We start from the raw sequence: 15,253 nt of genomic DNA, 5'->3' as shown, positions 1-15,253 counted from the left end.
CATAATCATTTAACTTGATTCTTTCAGAAATGCGATTTCAGCCTCTTCATTTATCAAAGCTTTTACTCAGGTAATTGTGTTCAAGTCACACAATGCATTAGGCGTTTTCCCAATTCCTCTACTAAAGATCAAAGCTCTTGCCAATGCATTTCGGTGCCTAGCGCCATCTTCAGGGATACATTTCAACATCCATCAACATATGTGCATACATTATAAATTATAAACGGTAAATGTACATACCAGCAAGAAGATTAGTTCAATCACATAAAATAAATACAAAAGAAAAAGGTGCAACGTTAACGTTAGCGCCATTATGCGTGCAGTAGTCGTTACCATTTTTCTCTAATAAACGTTCACATTCAGCCATGTGTATGCACCATTACTTTAGCTGTCTCGTATATGTGTGAACGCCTCATAAATGTGGATACATCAATGCAGTGTCTCTGTTAAGAGAGGGAGAGAGACTATGAGCTCGCTAACTTATTTGGAAACCCTAACAGATTGCGTGGAATGCCGTTAATCGGCAAAACTTCCTACCTTGACTCTGCTCTTAAGCGAACTGCTTGTAGACCGGGCTGCAGCTGCGCGTGCCCGTGCGTGGCTTAGTAACCACGTATCCAAGGAGCTAACGGCACTGCCCGTCGTCCAGGATTGGACAGAACAGGCGTGCCTCTGGTCCCACCTCCACTCGCAAGCGTGGGGGCGGGACAGTCTGTCTCCTTGGTAACTGTTTGTGACACCACCACATGAGGCAGTTTGTTAAATCTATTACGAGCTTCCCAAATGTCCGGGTTTTGAATATATGCATCTGTAACTGCAGACATCTGTTAAGGAGGATAAAATGTGTAAATTCCCACGGTGCTCCCATCACCGCCCCCACTCAAACAGGCAGAGGGAACTCCACTGTCGTCCGAGTGCGTGCGGAGAGGGGAGGAGCCGTGAACAAAAACGTATCCCTTCATGTGTCACTGTGTATCACTGTAGTCCCATTCTCCGAGTGTATCAATCATTACAGGGATGATTCTAAAAAATGCTTCAAGATATACATCTCATTACAAATCCATGCATCGGTACTTCTTGCATTCATTAAAACATTGAATGTTATCTCAATCCAATGTCAATCAACCTGTTTGTAATTTTTTAATTACTCTTCAACCACTGTGTCTATAAGACCCATCATGCCCTAAAGACCAAGCCATTATAACCTGAAGAAAAACCATATAAAAGATAAAATATGTATACAGTCTTAACCAAAAAGATTGTTCCACATTATGTGTATACATTTCATTAAATTAAAGAAAGCAAGCAAAGTTAATCTCTTCATTAAGTTCTTTCGGTGTAAGGGCTCCAAGGCAATCTATCCAGAACGATTCTCTTTGATCAAGTCTCTGTTGCAAATTCGTGTGAGGTTCTTCTTTATGAACCACCTCTAGGATTTGAAACCTTAACTGGGATAGATTATGATTTTTATGATCCCAGTGCCGCCACAGCTGAAGTCTTATTGTGTGTTCGGATACATGAGCGATGCTCGTTCTATCTGGTCTTCGCTGCTCTTGTTGACTGCCCTACATAGTATGACACGCATTGGGCATTTGATTGAGTAAATTATGTTGACAGAATTACATGTTCCAAAATGTCTCAATTTGATCTTTTCTCCAGTGTGTGGGTGATTTACTGTATTTCCTTTCAATATATATCCACAATTGGAACAACTCAAGCATGGGTACATTCCGGTTTTGGATGGTCCCTCTTTTTTCTTCGAGCTTTTCGTTTTGACCAGTTTGTCTTTCAAATTCGGACTCCTTTTGTATGCGAATGTTGGTTATTCTTTAAACAGAGGCTCCACTCTTTCATCTAGAGTGAGGGAGCTACAAGACATACTTGAGTGAGTGACCAGATCCTTCTTCCTCAATTATTTTCCATGCCAAGATAATTGAGGGACATATCCATTTGCTTAAAGTCCTGAACTGGGAGGCCTAATAGTAGTGTAGTAGGTCAGAGCATGCCGAGCCCCTGGATTTCTATGGGAGGTATAACACTCTTTGTGCAACCCTCGCCCTCTTCCCTTACCAAATAAACTGCACAATCTCCTTATATCTTGGGCAGGATGTTCATCTTTACTGAGTGCATTCTGCCAAGAGGTCACCGAGTACCTCCAAGACCTAAGGTCTTCCCTTAGTTTGGCTATAGCTGTTGGAATATTACATTTGTATATATCTATTAATTTGGTAGGAATTTGGATGACTAAGCATTTCAGACTACAGCCTGCATCTCTCAACCTGCAAGTGGACTTCAGGGTCTTCCAGCGAACCTCTGACATGTTTATGTTTAGCCTTGTGGATTTTAGATTTACTTTGAATCCTGAAGCAGCTTTAAAGTCTTTTAGCATTTGTTGTAATGTAGGCAAGGAGGTCCAGGTTAGCCAGCGTGAGTAGAATATCATTGGCAAATAGTGATATGCTATATTCATTGCATCCATAGCAAACCCCGGCAATTCCCTGGCATTCTCTTACATATTGAGCTAAGGACTCAACCACCATCACAAACAATGGGGGGGACAAGGGGCAACCCTGTCTGTTCCCTCTGTTTAAGTGGAAGGATTCTGAGATATACCCGTTAGTTCCTATTGTAGCCGAGGGAGCTGCATAGATCACCATTATGGCTTTGATTATTTGCTGGTCGGAATCCATCTTGTTTAGCACTTCCCTGAGAAAGCCCCACTCCACCCTATCAAAGGCTTTCTCAGTTTCTAGGGAGGGGATCTTACATTTATGAGTTATATCTGTAAGGTTCAGTACCTTGCACATGTTGTCTACTGCCCGACGGCCTGCTACATAACCGCACAGTCCCCCAGAACTGATTTTGGTAGTATCTTCTTTTGGCTAAAATAGTCTCATACATTTTCATATCCTTGTTTAAGAGAGCGATGAGACAATACGAAGCACTGGTCAAGCCCCTGTTTGGGATGTCCTGAGATTATTGCCAGATAGATCTGAAAGCTAAACTATCCCTACCTGTATTCCCATACTGACTAGCAAGCGCTGTTGTACTGCTTATCTAATAGAGGCAGTAAATGTAAAAGAAAAATTTAACACTTCTAGTATGCACCCATGGATCATTCAAAATGGGTTTCTCAACAGATAGGGGCACACCTAGGTACCTAGTAAGTGTGTCAAATCAAAGCAGTAGAAATTGGGCTATAACCTATAATCCAATGACATCCCTTATGTCAGTCTACTTGTGGCAACAATATATCTTTATTTGCCTGTAGAGGTTGACTAGGTGTGTGTAGGTGTTAATAGAAAATGACCCTAGTCATTGAGTTTACAAACATAGAATATGAAATGTTTTTCAACCCTTTTATATCAGAACCCTAAGAATGAATCTTCATTCTAGGAGTAGCTCGAGAGTGAGCTGAAGACAAAAAATATATAATCCCTTCCTCAATCAGATGGGATTCCAGAGGGGGTACCCACCGTGATATGGGAGGGAGAACCAATGGTTGTTGCAGGTTCTGTGTCGACTGGTTTCAGTGGTGTTTTACAAGAGTTTACCCACTTTCTTCAGGACAGTCTTCTTAAGGGGTGTTGACACAGCTTGACATGAACAGCAGAAAAGGACAACAAGGATGGATTGTTGGTTACTCAAATCCTCCTTTTGGGTACTGCTGTGTAGTTCGTGATGTGAAATGGGTGATCCTGAAAAGAGGAAATGCAATACCAGGTTCACTAGTCTGATTGCTGATACTAAATAAATTAGAACAGACACTACTTAATGTGAAGTGTGTCCTAAACACATCCAAATTAGAGCGAACAGTCACAATTTCTCCTGACCAAACATTTGTTAACACACAAATTCTGTAAATTTTTCAGTTTTGTTCTCATATTGATTACCAATGTGAATATATGATTAATACCCTCAGGGGTATTTAACTCGACATTTGTAAAAGGTTTGTCTATGTATTGTTATCATGATTACAAGACAATGCACTAAGCAATAAATCTGATGGTGTCACTATTGAACATCTTTCTTAAGATAACTAGATATAACATGAAATAAAAGACAACCTTATCCTAAGTGCAAAAGTGTCCCTACTAAGAATGCCTGCTACCCAGACTCCGAGCATGTAAGCGTTCAAGTTGTGTAGAGTTTGGAAGGCACAGGACAGAGAGCCTTGCTTGTGATGTCCAGGATACGGACGTCGTATTCCTACAATGGGCATAGAGGGTAAGAAGACCCTACTTAAAATTCTGGGTTTCTCACCTTTGGTGATCACATTTTGTCAATCTTTGTGAACACTCCGACTTGTTGTTCTGTTTTACGTGAAACTCCTTGCTGCCTATAAACAACCTTCGGTGGGGTAGATATCCAATTTTTTTGTGTTTTTAGATTGTAGAGCCACCAGTTATTTCAGTTGTTTCCTGGCCTTCTGTAATTTTCTCAGTGATTTCTTAGTATCATTGGTTTTATTTGTCCCCACTAAGTCTTGGAGCTCCCGGAGGAGCGTGCGCTCTTCTGCTGGTTTGAGTTTCTTGAGCTGTGCTGCTTTCCTGATATCAGATCTTCTGATTGCCTACTTAAAAGCATCGCAGACCAGTTCACTCCATGTTCTCATTCCTGTTTTCCCTAAAAATGTTCGATGTTTCGAGTTCCAACTCCTTGACAAATATTTGGTCATGGATTACGTGCTGACTCAGCTTGCAGGTTCAAGTTCAGAATATTTGCTCTAGCAGCTCTATCTCGCATGAAAGAGGGGCATGTATGTGGTCAATCATTAAGTATGTGTCATGTACATGAAAAAAGAAGTGGCTCGTATTAGAACTATATAATGAGGCTAGTGTAACAGATGTATTCTGTACCTTACCATCCAGTATTAGGTATCTGACCTCTTTATCTTTCACCTTGGACGTTGGCTGCAACAGACCATTCAGCGCCATGAAGATGGCCACCCCATTTGTTTTCCTTTTCCCGGATGCAAAATACTGTGTGGGAAATTGCTTGGAGGTCATCCTGCGTGTGTCCCAAGATAGCAAATGTGTCTGCTCGATTCCTGCTACTTGTGTCTTAAGGTCCTTAGTTTCAGCCTCTTTTGAGTACCATTAAGTTGGGTAACCATAAACATATGTAATCTGTCAAAAGCGCCAAGATGCCCCCCTGGGGGTTAACGTGCACTCTACAAATACAAATTATGTTGTGCCAGGAGTTGAGCAACCTTATGTTAATCATGGTGACTTTGAATCCTTCGTATATGGGTATCTGCTTGCGCTGTTGTGCTTGTGCATAGTCCTCATCAGTGCTGCAAGTAGCCCCTTCTGTCGATCCCTTATCTGGCTTCTTGACTGCTGAACTTGCCTTAAGAGTGTCATTCTATGAATGCCTGTCACTACATCATCAAGCCCCACCTGGTGGTCCTCCTGTGTGTCCCTCCACAACCCCTGTCCTCCCTCTCCTGTCCCTCCAAGTCTGACCTCCCCCGATCCCTAGAAGAGATAGTCTGCTCAGCAGACTAAGGTTGATGTGGGCGAGGTATGTGAGCCCAGCCGAGCAATGTGTCATGTAGCAGTTTAACAACCCAGTTTCTCGCCGCCCCGGACTCTCATTTTGTCAGTGCCAGTATCAAGGGCTCTAGCATCCCTGCACACAGCTGGATGTGAATGTGCCTGTATTTGTCTCTCCTCGGTCCCTTAAGACCTGCTTTCCTCCAGCCTTGGCAGATGTCCAGTTCCTCTTGGGTTGGCAACCTAGGGACCCCACCCTACAATCCACTCAACGGCTCTGTGGTGATGTCCACTCTGGCCAGGGCACTCATAGGAACTGTGTGCTCCCCCCTATCCTTGTCACGGTCTTATTGACTTCTGTCTTTCTGTCCAAACTGGGAGTACCAACCCTGAACAAGAGCATCAGAGTTCCCCATTTATGTTCTATTAGTTTCTCCCCTGATCTAGAAGCTGCACTCCTTTTGTTTGCTGGGGGATCAGATCTGACTCCTCCTCGAGCAGGCTCTTGTCTTCGTCACCCAGCTAGACAGTTGCAGGGCATCTACAGACCCTCTTCTGCCTGGCGGCCCATTATGGGGTACTTTTCCTTAGTAGTCACTCTGTGGTTCTTGTTGTTCGACATGAATACAAGGCCAAATGGGAAGGTCCATCGGTACCTGAATGTTGCTTCCCTCAGCTTCTCTGTAACCTGCCTGAACGGGATTCTCTCCTGTAGTGTCACTGGAGGTATCTTGATATAACCATAGTGTTTGTTCATGATATCCAATTGCTTCCATTTCCCTGGCACTCTTCAGGATTCTTTCTTTTGTGGCATACGAGTGGAGTTTCATCACAACGTCTATGGGACTAGTTCTACTATTTTGGCAGGCTGTTCCGATGCTGGGCACTCTGTCTAGAGTGATCCCATTTCTTTGTTCTTCATGGGCCACAAATAACAGCATCTGTTGTATGCATTCAGCTAGACCAGCGTCCTCCATACGTTTCATCAGCCCTGAAGGCCACAAATGTTCTCATCTGTGCCTATTCTCGAGATTTTCAATCCTTACACTGGATCATTCCAGTTGTCTTGTTGAACTCTTCCTTGTTAGCTGGTGTGGAGCCTTGTAGGGCCTGTATTCCATTGGCATCTACCCTAGCCCCAATAGTGTGGAGCTCGTTCTTAATCTTTGCCATAGAGGCCTAGCATGTGTGAACTGTAAACTGGAATTCTTCTGTAAACTTCCTCAAAAAATCCTCCTTCAGGGACCTCCTGCAGCTCAGCAGGTTTTGTTTCTTAATAGCTTGCAGCATTTCCTCTTGTGACATAGCTCTTGGTTGGACCGTTGGGCTATCATGGGCCTTTCCTTGCCCCATCGTTACCGAGCTGTGATTTTCGCCTGCCATTAGTTATGTTTGTTCCATGCACCAGAGGGATTCCACAGAGGTAAGCGTGGGGGGTCATCCCTTTCGTGTCTTCATCCTTTGTTTTAGTAGCATATGGTATCGGCTTTCCTGTACTGCAGTCGATCTATGGCGTCTGCGTGACTTCCAGGCATGCTCTGCGTTCCTTAGCTTGTTGACCTGTGGTTAGGCCCCCTTCTCATTGGTATGGGCAAGTTAGTGACTCCTCATGTCTTTTCTGTCCTGCCTCCCAGTTCAGGCTTGGGCCCTCCCCGGGTCTGTATTTCCCATAAATGACTGCTCACTACACCATGGGCGGTCTGTGTAGGCAGGCTGTACTATCCGGCTGCTTCTGCCTCCCTTTGGCCTTCATTTTCTCCTTACCAGGAGCCCGATGCACCTCCAGGCAGCGCCATCTTGGCGACAGGCAGCCCGATGCTGCACTTCCCTCTGCTCCTCTTCTGTGGCGTCCGTTGTTTAAAGATGAGACCCTTAGCGGGGGCAGCCTAACACCCTTCGCCTCCACCCCACCGCTCACTCACCACTCCTCCCTCCCGTCGCCCCGGTGTGGTGGTAGGCCGGCACCTCAGCCCCCCCTCCGTCCTTCCCCCCCCCCCTCCCCCTTTTCTCTCGTGCCGGCCTTCCCCCTTCCATCTTCCTTCCCAGAGCAAGCAATAATAGGCGGAGACAATTGTACGATTGGAAAAATTAATGCCACAGCAGCTTTATTTGCATAAAGTCTTGGAGTTATCTTACATGTGATCCGTAATTCGCCACACCACAGGTTCTTCTACTCCGTGTGAGGTTACCTAGGGTCACCCCCCCCCTCCCCGTCGTCCAGAGGATGCCTCCGGGGTACCCCGTCCCTGTCTATCTTCTCTCTACCCCGTGCTCCGTTGTCGCTGATTGCCCCTTGCCCCCATCTATATCGTGTCGTTCACCTCTTAACTTTGTTCCGTAGGCCCCAAATTGCCTCTCATCCCGCCCCCTCCCCTCTTTTCGTCCCCCCCAGTTCCCCTTCTATCTACCGCAGGCCGCCCCTTGGCGCCTGGCAAGTTCCTATACAGACACCACCGACAGTGTCCCAATACATCTCATACATACACCGGGCCGGCCCCGACCTCCGGTGCCGACCCACCACCACTTTCTCCCTGCCTAAAACGGTCATCATCCTGCGATGTCCCTCTGCCTATTGTCCCCTGCTAATGAGACTCACCGTCCCTCCTTCTTCTCTAGCACCGCCTCCACTGGAAGGCCCTCTTTCTCCAATTCCTCCCCCCCCCTGGAGGGCTTCCCCTTGTATACCTTAGTTGTGTTTTGACTTCATTCTTTTTGCCCCCCCCCGGCCCTCTCTTTTGGGTTTGGAATGGTTTCCAAGACCCCTATCTCCCTCCCCTTTTTCCCAGGGCCTCCCCTGAGTCTAGTACTCCTGGGGCGCCGTATGATCTAATCTGTTGGCTGTGCCTTCCCCTATGGGCCGGACAGCGCTTTGCTACAGGGATCGCATTGTAACTCCGCCGGGCGACCTGAAAAAGAAAGCAAAATAATTACAACACATTTCTTCCTAACGGGAGGGCGGGTGGGAAAAGTTTCTTCTTGTCCTCGGTCGTGGTGGGGGGGGAACAGGAACCCAGGAGAAGAGATCGCTCTGGAGACGATCCTTGCCCTTTTGTAGGGTCTTCCCCCTCTCCGGCTTCCTGTCCCCCCCCCCCCCCGAGGGCCCCCTCCCCCCATAGCGCTCCCCAGGTGCCCCCAGCCACTTCTGGGCGTCCACTTCCCCCTCGTCCCGCCCCCCCCTCCCCCCCTGCGAGTGAGTTCCCCCCCCCCCGCACACCGCCCGTGGGCGTTGACTCATGGGGGGGGGGGGGGGGTGGAAGGTCTCTGGCCCGGCAACCCCCACTAAGGGGCGGCGCCTGCCATGCTGCGTCCCGCGCGCATTCGCCCGCCATAGCGGGGGCAGCCTAACACCCTTCGCCTCCACCCCACCGCTCACTCACCACTCCTCCCTCCCGTCGCCCCGGTGTGGTGGTAGGCCGGCACCTCAGCCCCCCCTCCGTCCTTCCCCCCCCCTCCCCCTTTTCTCTCGTGCCGGCCTTCCCCCTTCCATCTTCCTTCCCAGAGCAAGCAATAATAGGCGGAGACTATTGTACGATTGGAAAAATTAATGCCACAGCAGCTTTATTTGCATAAAGTCTTGGAGTTGTCTTACATGTGATCCGTAATTCGCCACACCACAGGTTCTTCTCCTCCGTGTGAGGTTACCTAGGGTCACCCCCCCCCCTCCCCGTCGTCGTCCAGAGGATGCCTCCGGGGTACCCCGTCCCTGTCTATCTTCTCTCTACCCCGTGCTCCGTTGTCGCTGATTGCCCCTTGCCCCCATCTATATCGTGTCGTTCACCTCTTAACTTTGTTCCGTAGGCCCCAAATTGCCCCTCATCCCGCCCCCTCCCCTCTTTTCGTCCCCCCCAGTTCCCCTTCTATCTACCGCAGGCCGCCCCTTGGCGCCTGGCAAGTTCCTATACAGACACCACCGACAGTGTCCCAATACATCTCATACATACACCGGGCCGGCCCCGACCTCCGGTGCCGACCCACCACCACTTTCTCCCTGCCTAAAACGGTCATCATCCTGCGATGTCCCTCTGCCTATTGTCCCCTGCTAATGAGACTCACCGTCCCTCCTTCTTCTCTAGCACCGCCTCCACTGGAAGGCCCTCTTTCTCCAATTCCTCCCCCCCCCTGGAGGGCTTCCCCTTGTATACCTTAGTTGTGTTTTGACTTCATTCTTTTTGCCCCCCCCCCCGGCCCTCTCTTTTGGGTTTGGAATGGTTTCCAAGACCCCTATCTCCCTCCCCTTTTTCCCAGGGCCTCCCCTGAGTCTAGTACTCCTGGGGCGCCGTATGATCTAATCTGTTGGCTGTGCCTTCCCTTCTTGTCCTCGGTCGTGGTGGGGGGGGAACAGGAACCCAGGAGAAGAGATCGCTCTGGAGACGATCCTTGCCCTTTTGTAGGGTCTTCCCCCTCTCCGGCTTCCTGCCCCCCCCCCCGACAGCCCCCTCCCCCCATAGCGCTCCCCAGGTGCCCCCAGCCACTTCCGGGCGTCCACTTCCCCCTCGTCCCGCCCCCCCCCCGCACATCGCCCGTGGGCGTTGACTCATGGGGGGGGGGGGTGGAAGGTCTCTGGCCCGGCAACCCCCACTAAGGGGCGGCGCCTGCCATGCTGCGTCCCGCGCGCATTCGCCCGCCATTTCCCGTGCCTTTCGACTTTCGTCTGGCCCACGCCGGCATCTTAGGTTGCAGAGGTTTTTGGGGCAAGCCCGGGGATACTCTGCTGCGAGGCTCTGCACGCACTGGTGACATTTTCCAGGAGATTAGCAATCTCCCTGCTCACAGGACCGCAGGAGCGACCTTTTCTTAATTTCATGTCCTCTTACTGCATTTAGTAGTCTGGGATGTGCGAGCTCCACCGAAGCTCCCCGTCATTGCGCTCCTCTTCCATGGCCATTCACGCCGTCATTTTGCAACTTCAAACTGAAAACATGAGTTTGTTGCGTTCACATTAATGTATTAAATAACTTTAGTTTCTGTTTCAGGAATTTAAGTTCATCAAAAGCGAATTGGCCAGTTTTTGGGCCAGCCTTTTTTTCCAATGTAAAATTGCGAATCTTATCCTATTAAGTTTCCCCTCAGAAATCGATCGATTTGTTCAGATAAATCCATGTGTTAAAAAGCAAAACAATTAAACAACTGATTCCTCAAAAAAATCAAATCTTTTCATAGCATTCAATGTGTGCCATAAGAAACGGATTTTTTTTTTAGCAATTTTTTTTTAGCAAGAGTGAATCATCTCACAGAAAGAAGCATATTTATTAATGTCAGTCTGTCTGAAAATCGGCAACAATCTGCTTTCTTTTCTGAATGTGAATTTTTGTGATTTACCCTCTGAATATAGAGAGTAAAAATATAAACTTTATGCCATCTCTACTCCCGATATCACTTAGGTGTACTTCATCAGCTTTGCGTTACTCATATATGATCCAGGAAAGTTTCCTCTATGCAATTGCTACATGTGCTGTACGCTTTGCTGACTGTACCCTTCCCATTTATTTGTCCTGACTCTCGAGGGAAGCACTGTGCACACATAATCTAAGTCACCCATCACTACATATTATTATTTCCATCACGGTAACTGTGAATAATGATCGTAACAACTTCCATAGATGCGACTTCGACCCGCTTGTCAACTGGGTTCCAGTTACTTTTTTCAAATGGGAGTATTTTATTCCCTACGTTGGAAGTTGAGAATGAAATTATTCCCTAGAACATACTCCTCATGGGAACATTTTCAAGTAGGTTAACAGAGAAAATAAAATGTTAATTGTAAGCTATGAGTATTTATTCCAGTGCAATCCAAAGGTGTGTTTTGCCAATTCGGACCCTCTTCCGAATTGGCAAAACACACTTCTTCTTCTGACCTGTCACTGCTGAGATCTCTTATCTGAGCATAGCTCTAGAGCAGTGTGTGTGGATGATTCGGCAGATTCCTGTAGGTCGATCGCTCACTATTTTATTTTGTTGGTGGTGTTTGCGTGATCAGCAAGGGTAAAACAGGCCTGTGCCCCCACTCAGCTAGTCGGCTGCTTGTGATTTAGGCAATTGAGCTGGGCAGTCCCCAATCTTCTGGGAAATGTCTTCCCTAAAGGATAGCTCAATAATGTATCTCGGGCACAGTAGGTTACGCCCTTGATAGGAGAGTCATCGATTTCTGTCTGCCGTGTTGGAATGCATAGCCGCAAGGAAAAGAGACAGGAAAGACAAATGGCTGAGTCTGGAAATCTTTGCAATTGGGAGATGCTTTAACACCCACCCCAACCTCCCACCCACACCAGCGCTCTGAAGGAAAATATTTGTAAGGCCAAATATGGCTCACAAATTGATTTCGGGGTGAGGACTGTTCTGCGGTGGAGCACGGTTTACCTGGAAAAACATACGATTATCTAGTCCGCGGGGTTCTGCCAGTGGTGTCCCCTATCCTCAGAACGGGGTGAAGCCTCCGACAGACCAAGAAAGTCTTTTTTCCGGCCATATTCTCCCGCATCCACTGGGCTATGAATAGGTGCCGAAGTGGACGAAGTTGAAAGGTCATTTTTTCGTATCTAAATTACGAGATAATCTATCCATCATTGTGACTCCATTATCTATGGTTTGTTGGTGGTAGTCCCAGGACTTCTGCATATTCAAGTGATTGGGCCATCAAGCGATCACTGGTGTTTTGCGTTTTTTTTAATTTGCTTGTTTGTTCTTTGATTTTGTTGTAATCTGTTTTTATGATGTGCATTTATCCTTGCTTTATTTATATCTCCTCCTCTTGCTGCTCTTTATAATAAGTTGGTATTTGTTTGCGCTTTATACATCATAAACAAAACAATGAGTGATGGCTTCCCCATGTCTTACAACGAAAACTCCCCCTCAGCCAAAGTTAGAATCCGTAAATTCGTGCTCGAGAGCAGTTTGATGAGGAAGATTAAGAAACTAATATGCAATAAAATAAATTGTACACAGTAATATGGATTCCTTTTTTAAAATCCTAATGCAATCATGAATGATTTGTATGTTTTTTTTATTTCTAGTGCAAAGCAATATTCAGAGGTTTCAAGAGAAGTTTTTTATTTTTGCATTGACGCCTCATCAAGTAAGAGAGATCTGCATTTCCAGGTAAGGTAGCACCATGTGCATGTGGGTGCTAACTGGGGGACTTAGGAGTGGGTGAAAATGGGGACACTGATTAGTGTGAAGATAAAATGATGGCTGTAAAAAATAAGGATAAGTGTATTCCCATGCCTGTAAAAGAATATCATACATTACAAGTAATAGATGTCAAGAATACAGAAGGTGAAGCATGCACCATCTATCCTTATTACGGAGTGTATTTTCTGAAAATGTATGTATAATATACTTGTGCAAAAAAACTGGGGATCCCCTACAGTGTTGGTAACACCCGAGTAGTAAATACTAGAGAACATTCATTTGTAGAAAACTGATGATCGGTCTTGACTTTTTCATATCCCCAAAATGTTTCTTTATTAACAATGCTCCATCATGGCTGCGGGTGGCAGAATGCATGGCCAATAGTATTTACCATGTTTTATTGTATGCTATGCCAAATTACAGTCTTCTACAAACTCTGTAAACTGCCATGCAGTACACAGTGGTACAAAGTCATACTAGTGGCATCTTAGATCTTTATAGATGCCCAGGTAACTTTACAATACAATCCAATCTTCCACATTTATATGAATGCTTTTGTAGAGCTGCTAACATACTGTTGGTGATATTACTAATTTTCAATTAAATCTCACAACCTATTTCTTTTGCTCTCTGACATGAAGCTCCTACCTTGTGGGTTAGTTCTGTTTAATAGGAGGAGCATTCACTAATTACACTCTCGGGTAGGGCGGGGGGAGAGTCGGACTGTGGCAGCTACTTAAGCTGTCGGGCGTTCCCTGCCTCCCGATTACCTCTGACGGTTCAAATTGTCCCACGCTCACTCATAGAGCATGCCTTAAGTAAGGCTGTAAAGTGGTGTATTGATCCCGGTGAACCTGGAGGGTTTCCTCTCTGTAATATGGGTTGTATACGAATTGTTCAAATGTCAATTGTTTGAATAACAATTGACCTTCTGCACAATTGACCGAATTTAAACGGTCAATTAGGATATATATGAGGGGGGAAACCCCCCGCAGCCCCTCACCCAATCCAACCCCACCCCAACCCCCACCTCCCAATCCCCTGATATTATTATTACACTAACCCAACCCATAACATATATTAAAATGACCATACGGTCAATTGTGCAGAAGGTCAATTAGGACCCCTATTATTCGAACAATTGTGTCATTCGAACAATTGTAAACGAACAATTTGGGTAATACCGTAATATTTACTGACTCACACTGCCAAAACTGCCAAATCCACTTAAATCACCAATAGGTCTATCTCGCCAGCGGGGTCCCTGAGGGCTGTGATAGGGCTCTCCCCCAGGGCATCTGAGAGGCAAAGAAGATTTGGACCCACTTAAATAACTGGAAACATTTGCATCTGTGTTGACACCAAGGAATGATATCTCTAGTTACTTGAAGATCCATCCCAGTTCATCTAAACACAAGGTGGAAAACGCACAGGACCACCTTACGTACTACCACAGGAAGTCTTGATCTTACCTTTTGGTCTTATTTTTTTATTCTCTTTTATTGACAACATTTTTAACATCATCTTTTTAGTCTCTCCTATACACTTTTTCTTATATACTCATTAGTTCTAATTTGGTTTTAAATTGTACCAGTTTTTAGATATTACTGTTTTTTAATTTTCCATTGCTATTTGGTCTCTAAATTAAGGTTACCCTAGAGGCATATAATTACGAAGTGGAAACAAGGGGTTCTAATTATGGTGAAACGTAAAGCAACTATTAGTCTTATGGCTACTCGAGGCCAGAAGAAACCTAGAAAGATCAAGGATAAAGATAAACCCCCTGCTGGAAACAGTAGAATTAGAGGGTGCACCTAGGGTGCTGCAGGGTTCTAAGGGGAGTGTGGGGGGACCCTGGACTCCTACTTACAAAAAGTAATCCGCCTAGATGAGGAGATTTGTGTGGTTGAGTTGGCAATTGTCTCCACAGGTAGACTGGCTACCTTGCGCAAACCTGCGCCAGTAGGCATGTAAGGAACACCAAGCATAGATATGTGGGAGAGAGATACCCCAAACTTGACGGTCCCCTATTTGATGCCTTGGTTAGATGGTGCACGCTCCGCTCCATCACTGATTACTACCATGGGTGCCCAGGTCGACCAGCATAATGTTATTCATGATGGTTTGAACAATATTTCCTCCTTGGGGGCAATGGATCTACAGAGCATGCTGTGGTACTGAGGGCCTTAATGATTTAATGTTACCAGTTATGAATTTTCTGATGTCTTTCAAAACGAGTATCATGAATACCTTTTCGATTCTGGATGACCAAGTGAGGTCTATAAAAACTGAGGTTGTGGTGTTCGGTAACCAGATCAAACAAAGTCTAACTTGTAACACCCCTGGGAGATGGGGTTGATCAGGGAGAAGCCAACCCATCCCTTGGGCGGCTTAGCGTCCCGGAAAGATGTGTTGGAGCAATTGGGGAATAGGCCTGTGGCCAAAGATTTGTGGTTCCCCCTTCAGGTCACCTTCCCAACCAAGGTATGCCCTCCAGATGTTAGAGCGGTTCCAGCCTTCACCACTGTGCGTGAACCTCCAATTATCCAAGGCGGTGAACAAGCCATAATCAGAAGGGTTCCTGTGCAGGTACAGGATAAGGCAGACCCAAGGCGATACCCCTTGCA

General features: G+C 46.3%; 1 protein-coding gene across 5 annotated transcripts in view; it reads left to right on the top strand.

Annotated features, from left to right (window-relative positions):
* The window catches only part of PIAS2 (protein inhibitor of activated STAT 2), a 940,364-nt gene that overhangs the window by 202,887 nt on the left and 722,224 nt on the right, over window positions 1-15,253 (top strand). For all 5 annotated transcript variants that reach the window (XM_069626926.1, XM_069626927.1, XM_069626930.1 and 2 more), the window contains one exon: window positions 12,509-12,593. In XM_069626926.1, coding sequence (XP_069483027.1) covers window positions 12,509-12,593 — 85 coding nt within the window. The remainder of the gene's footprint in view (window positions 1-12,508; window positions 12,594-15,253) is intronic.

This window comes from Ambystoma mexicanum, chromosome 6p (genome assembly GCF_040938575.1).
Source record: "Ambystoma mexicanum isolate Mex_15411 chromosome 6p, UKY_AmexF1_1, whole genome shotgun sequence".
NCBI lineage: Eukaryota > Metazoa > Chordata > Amphibia > Caudata > Ambystomatidae > Ambystoma > Ambystoma mexicanum.
Note: the sequence above shows the minus strand (reverse complement) of the source record. Positions and strands in the feature narration are given on the sequence as shown.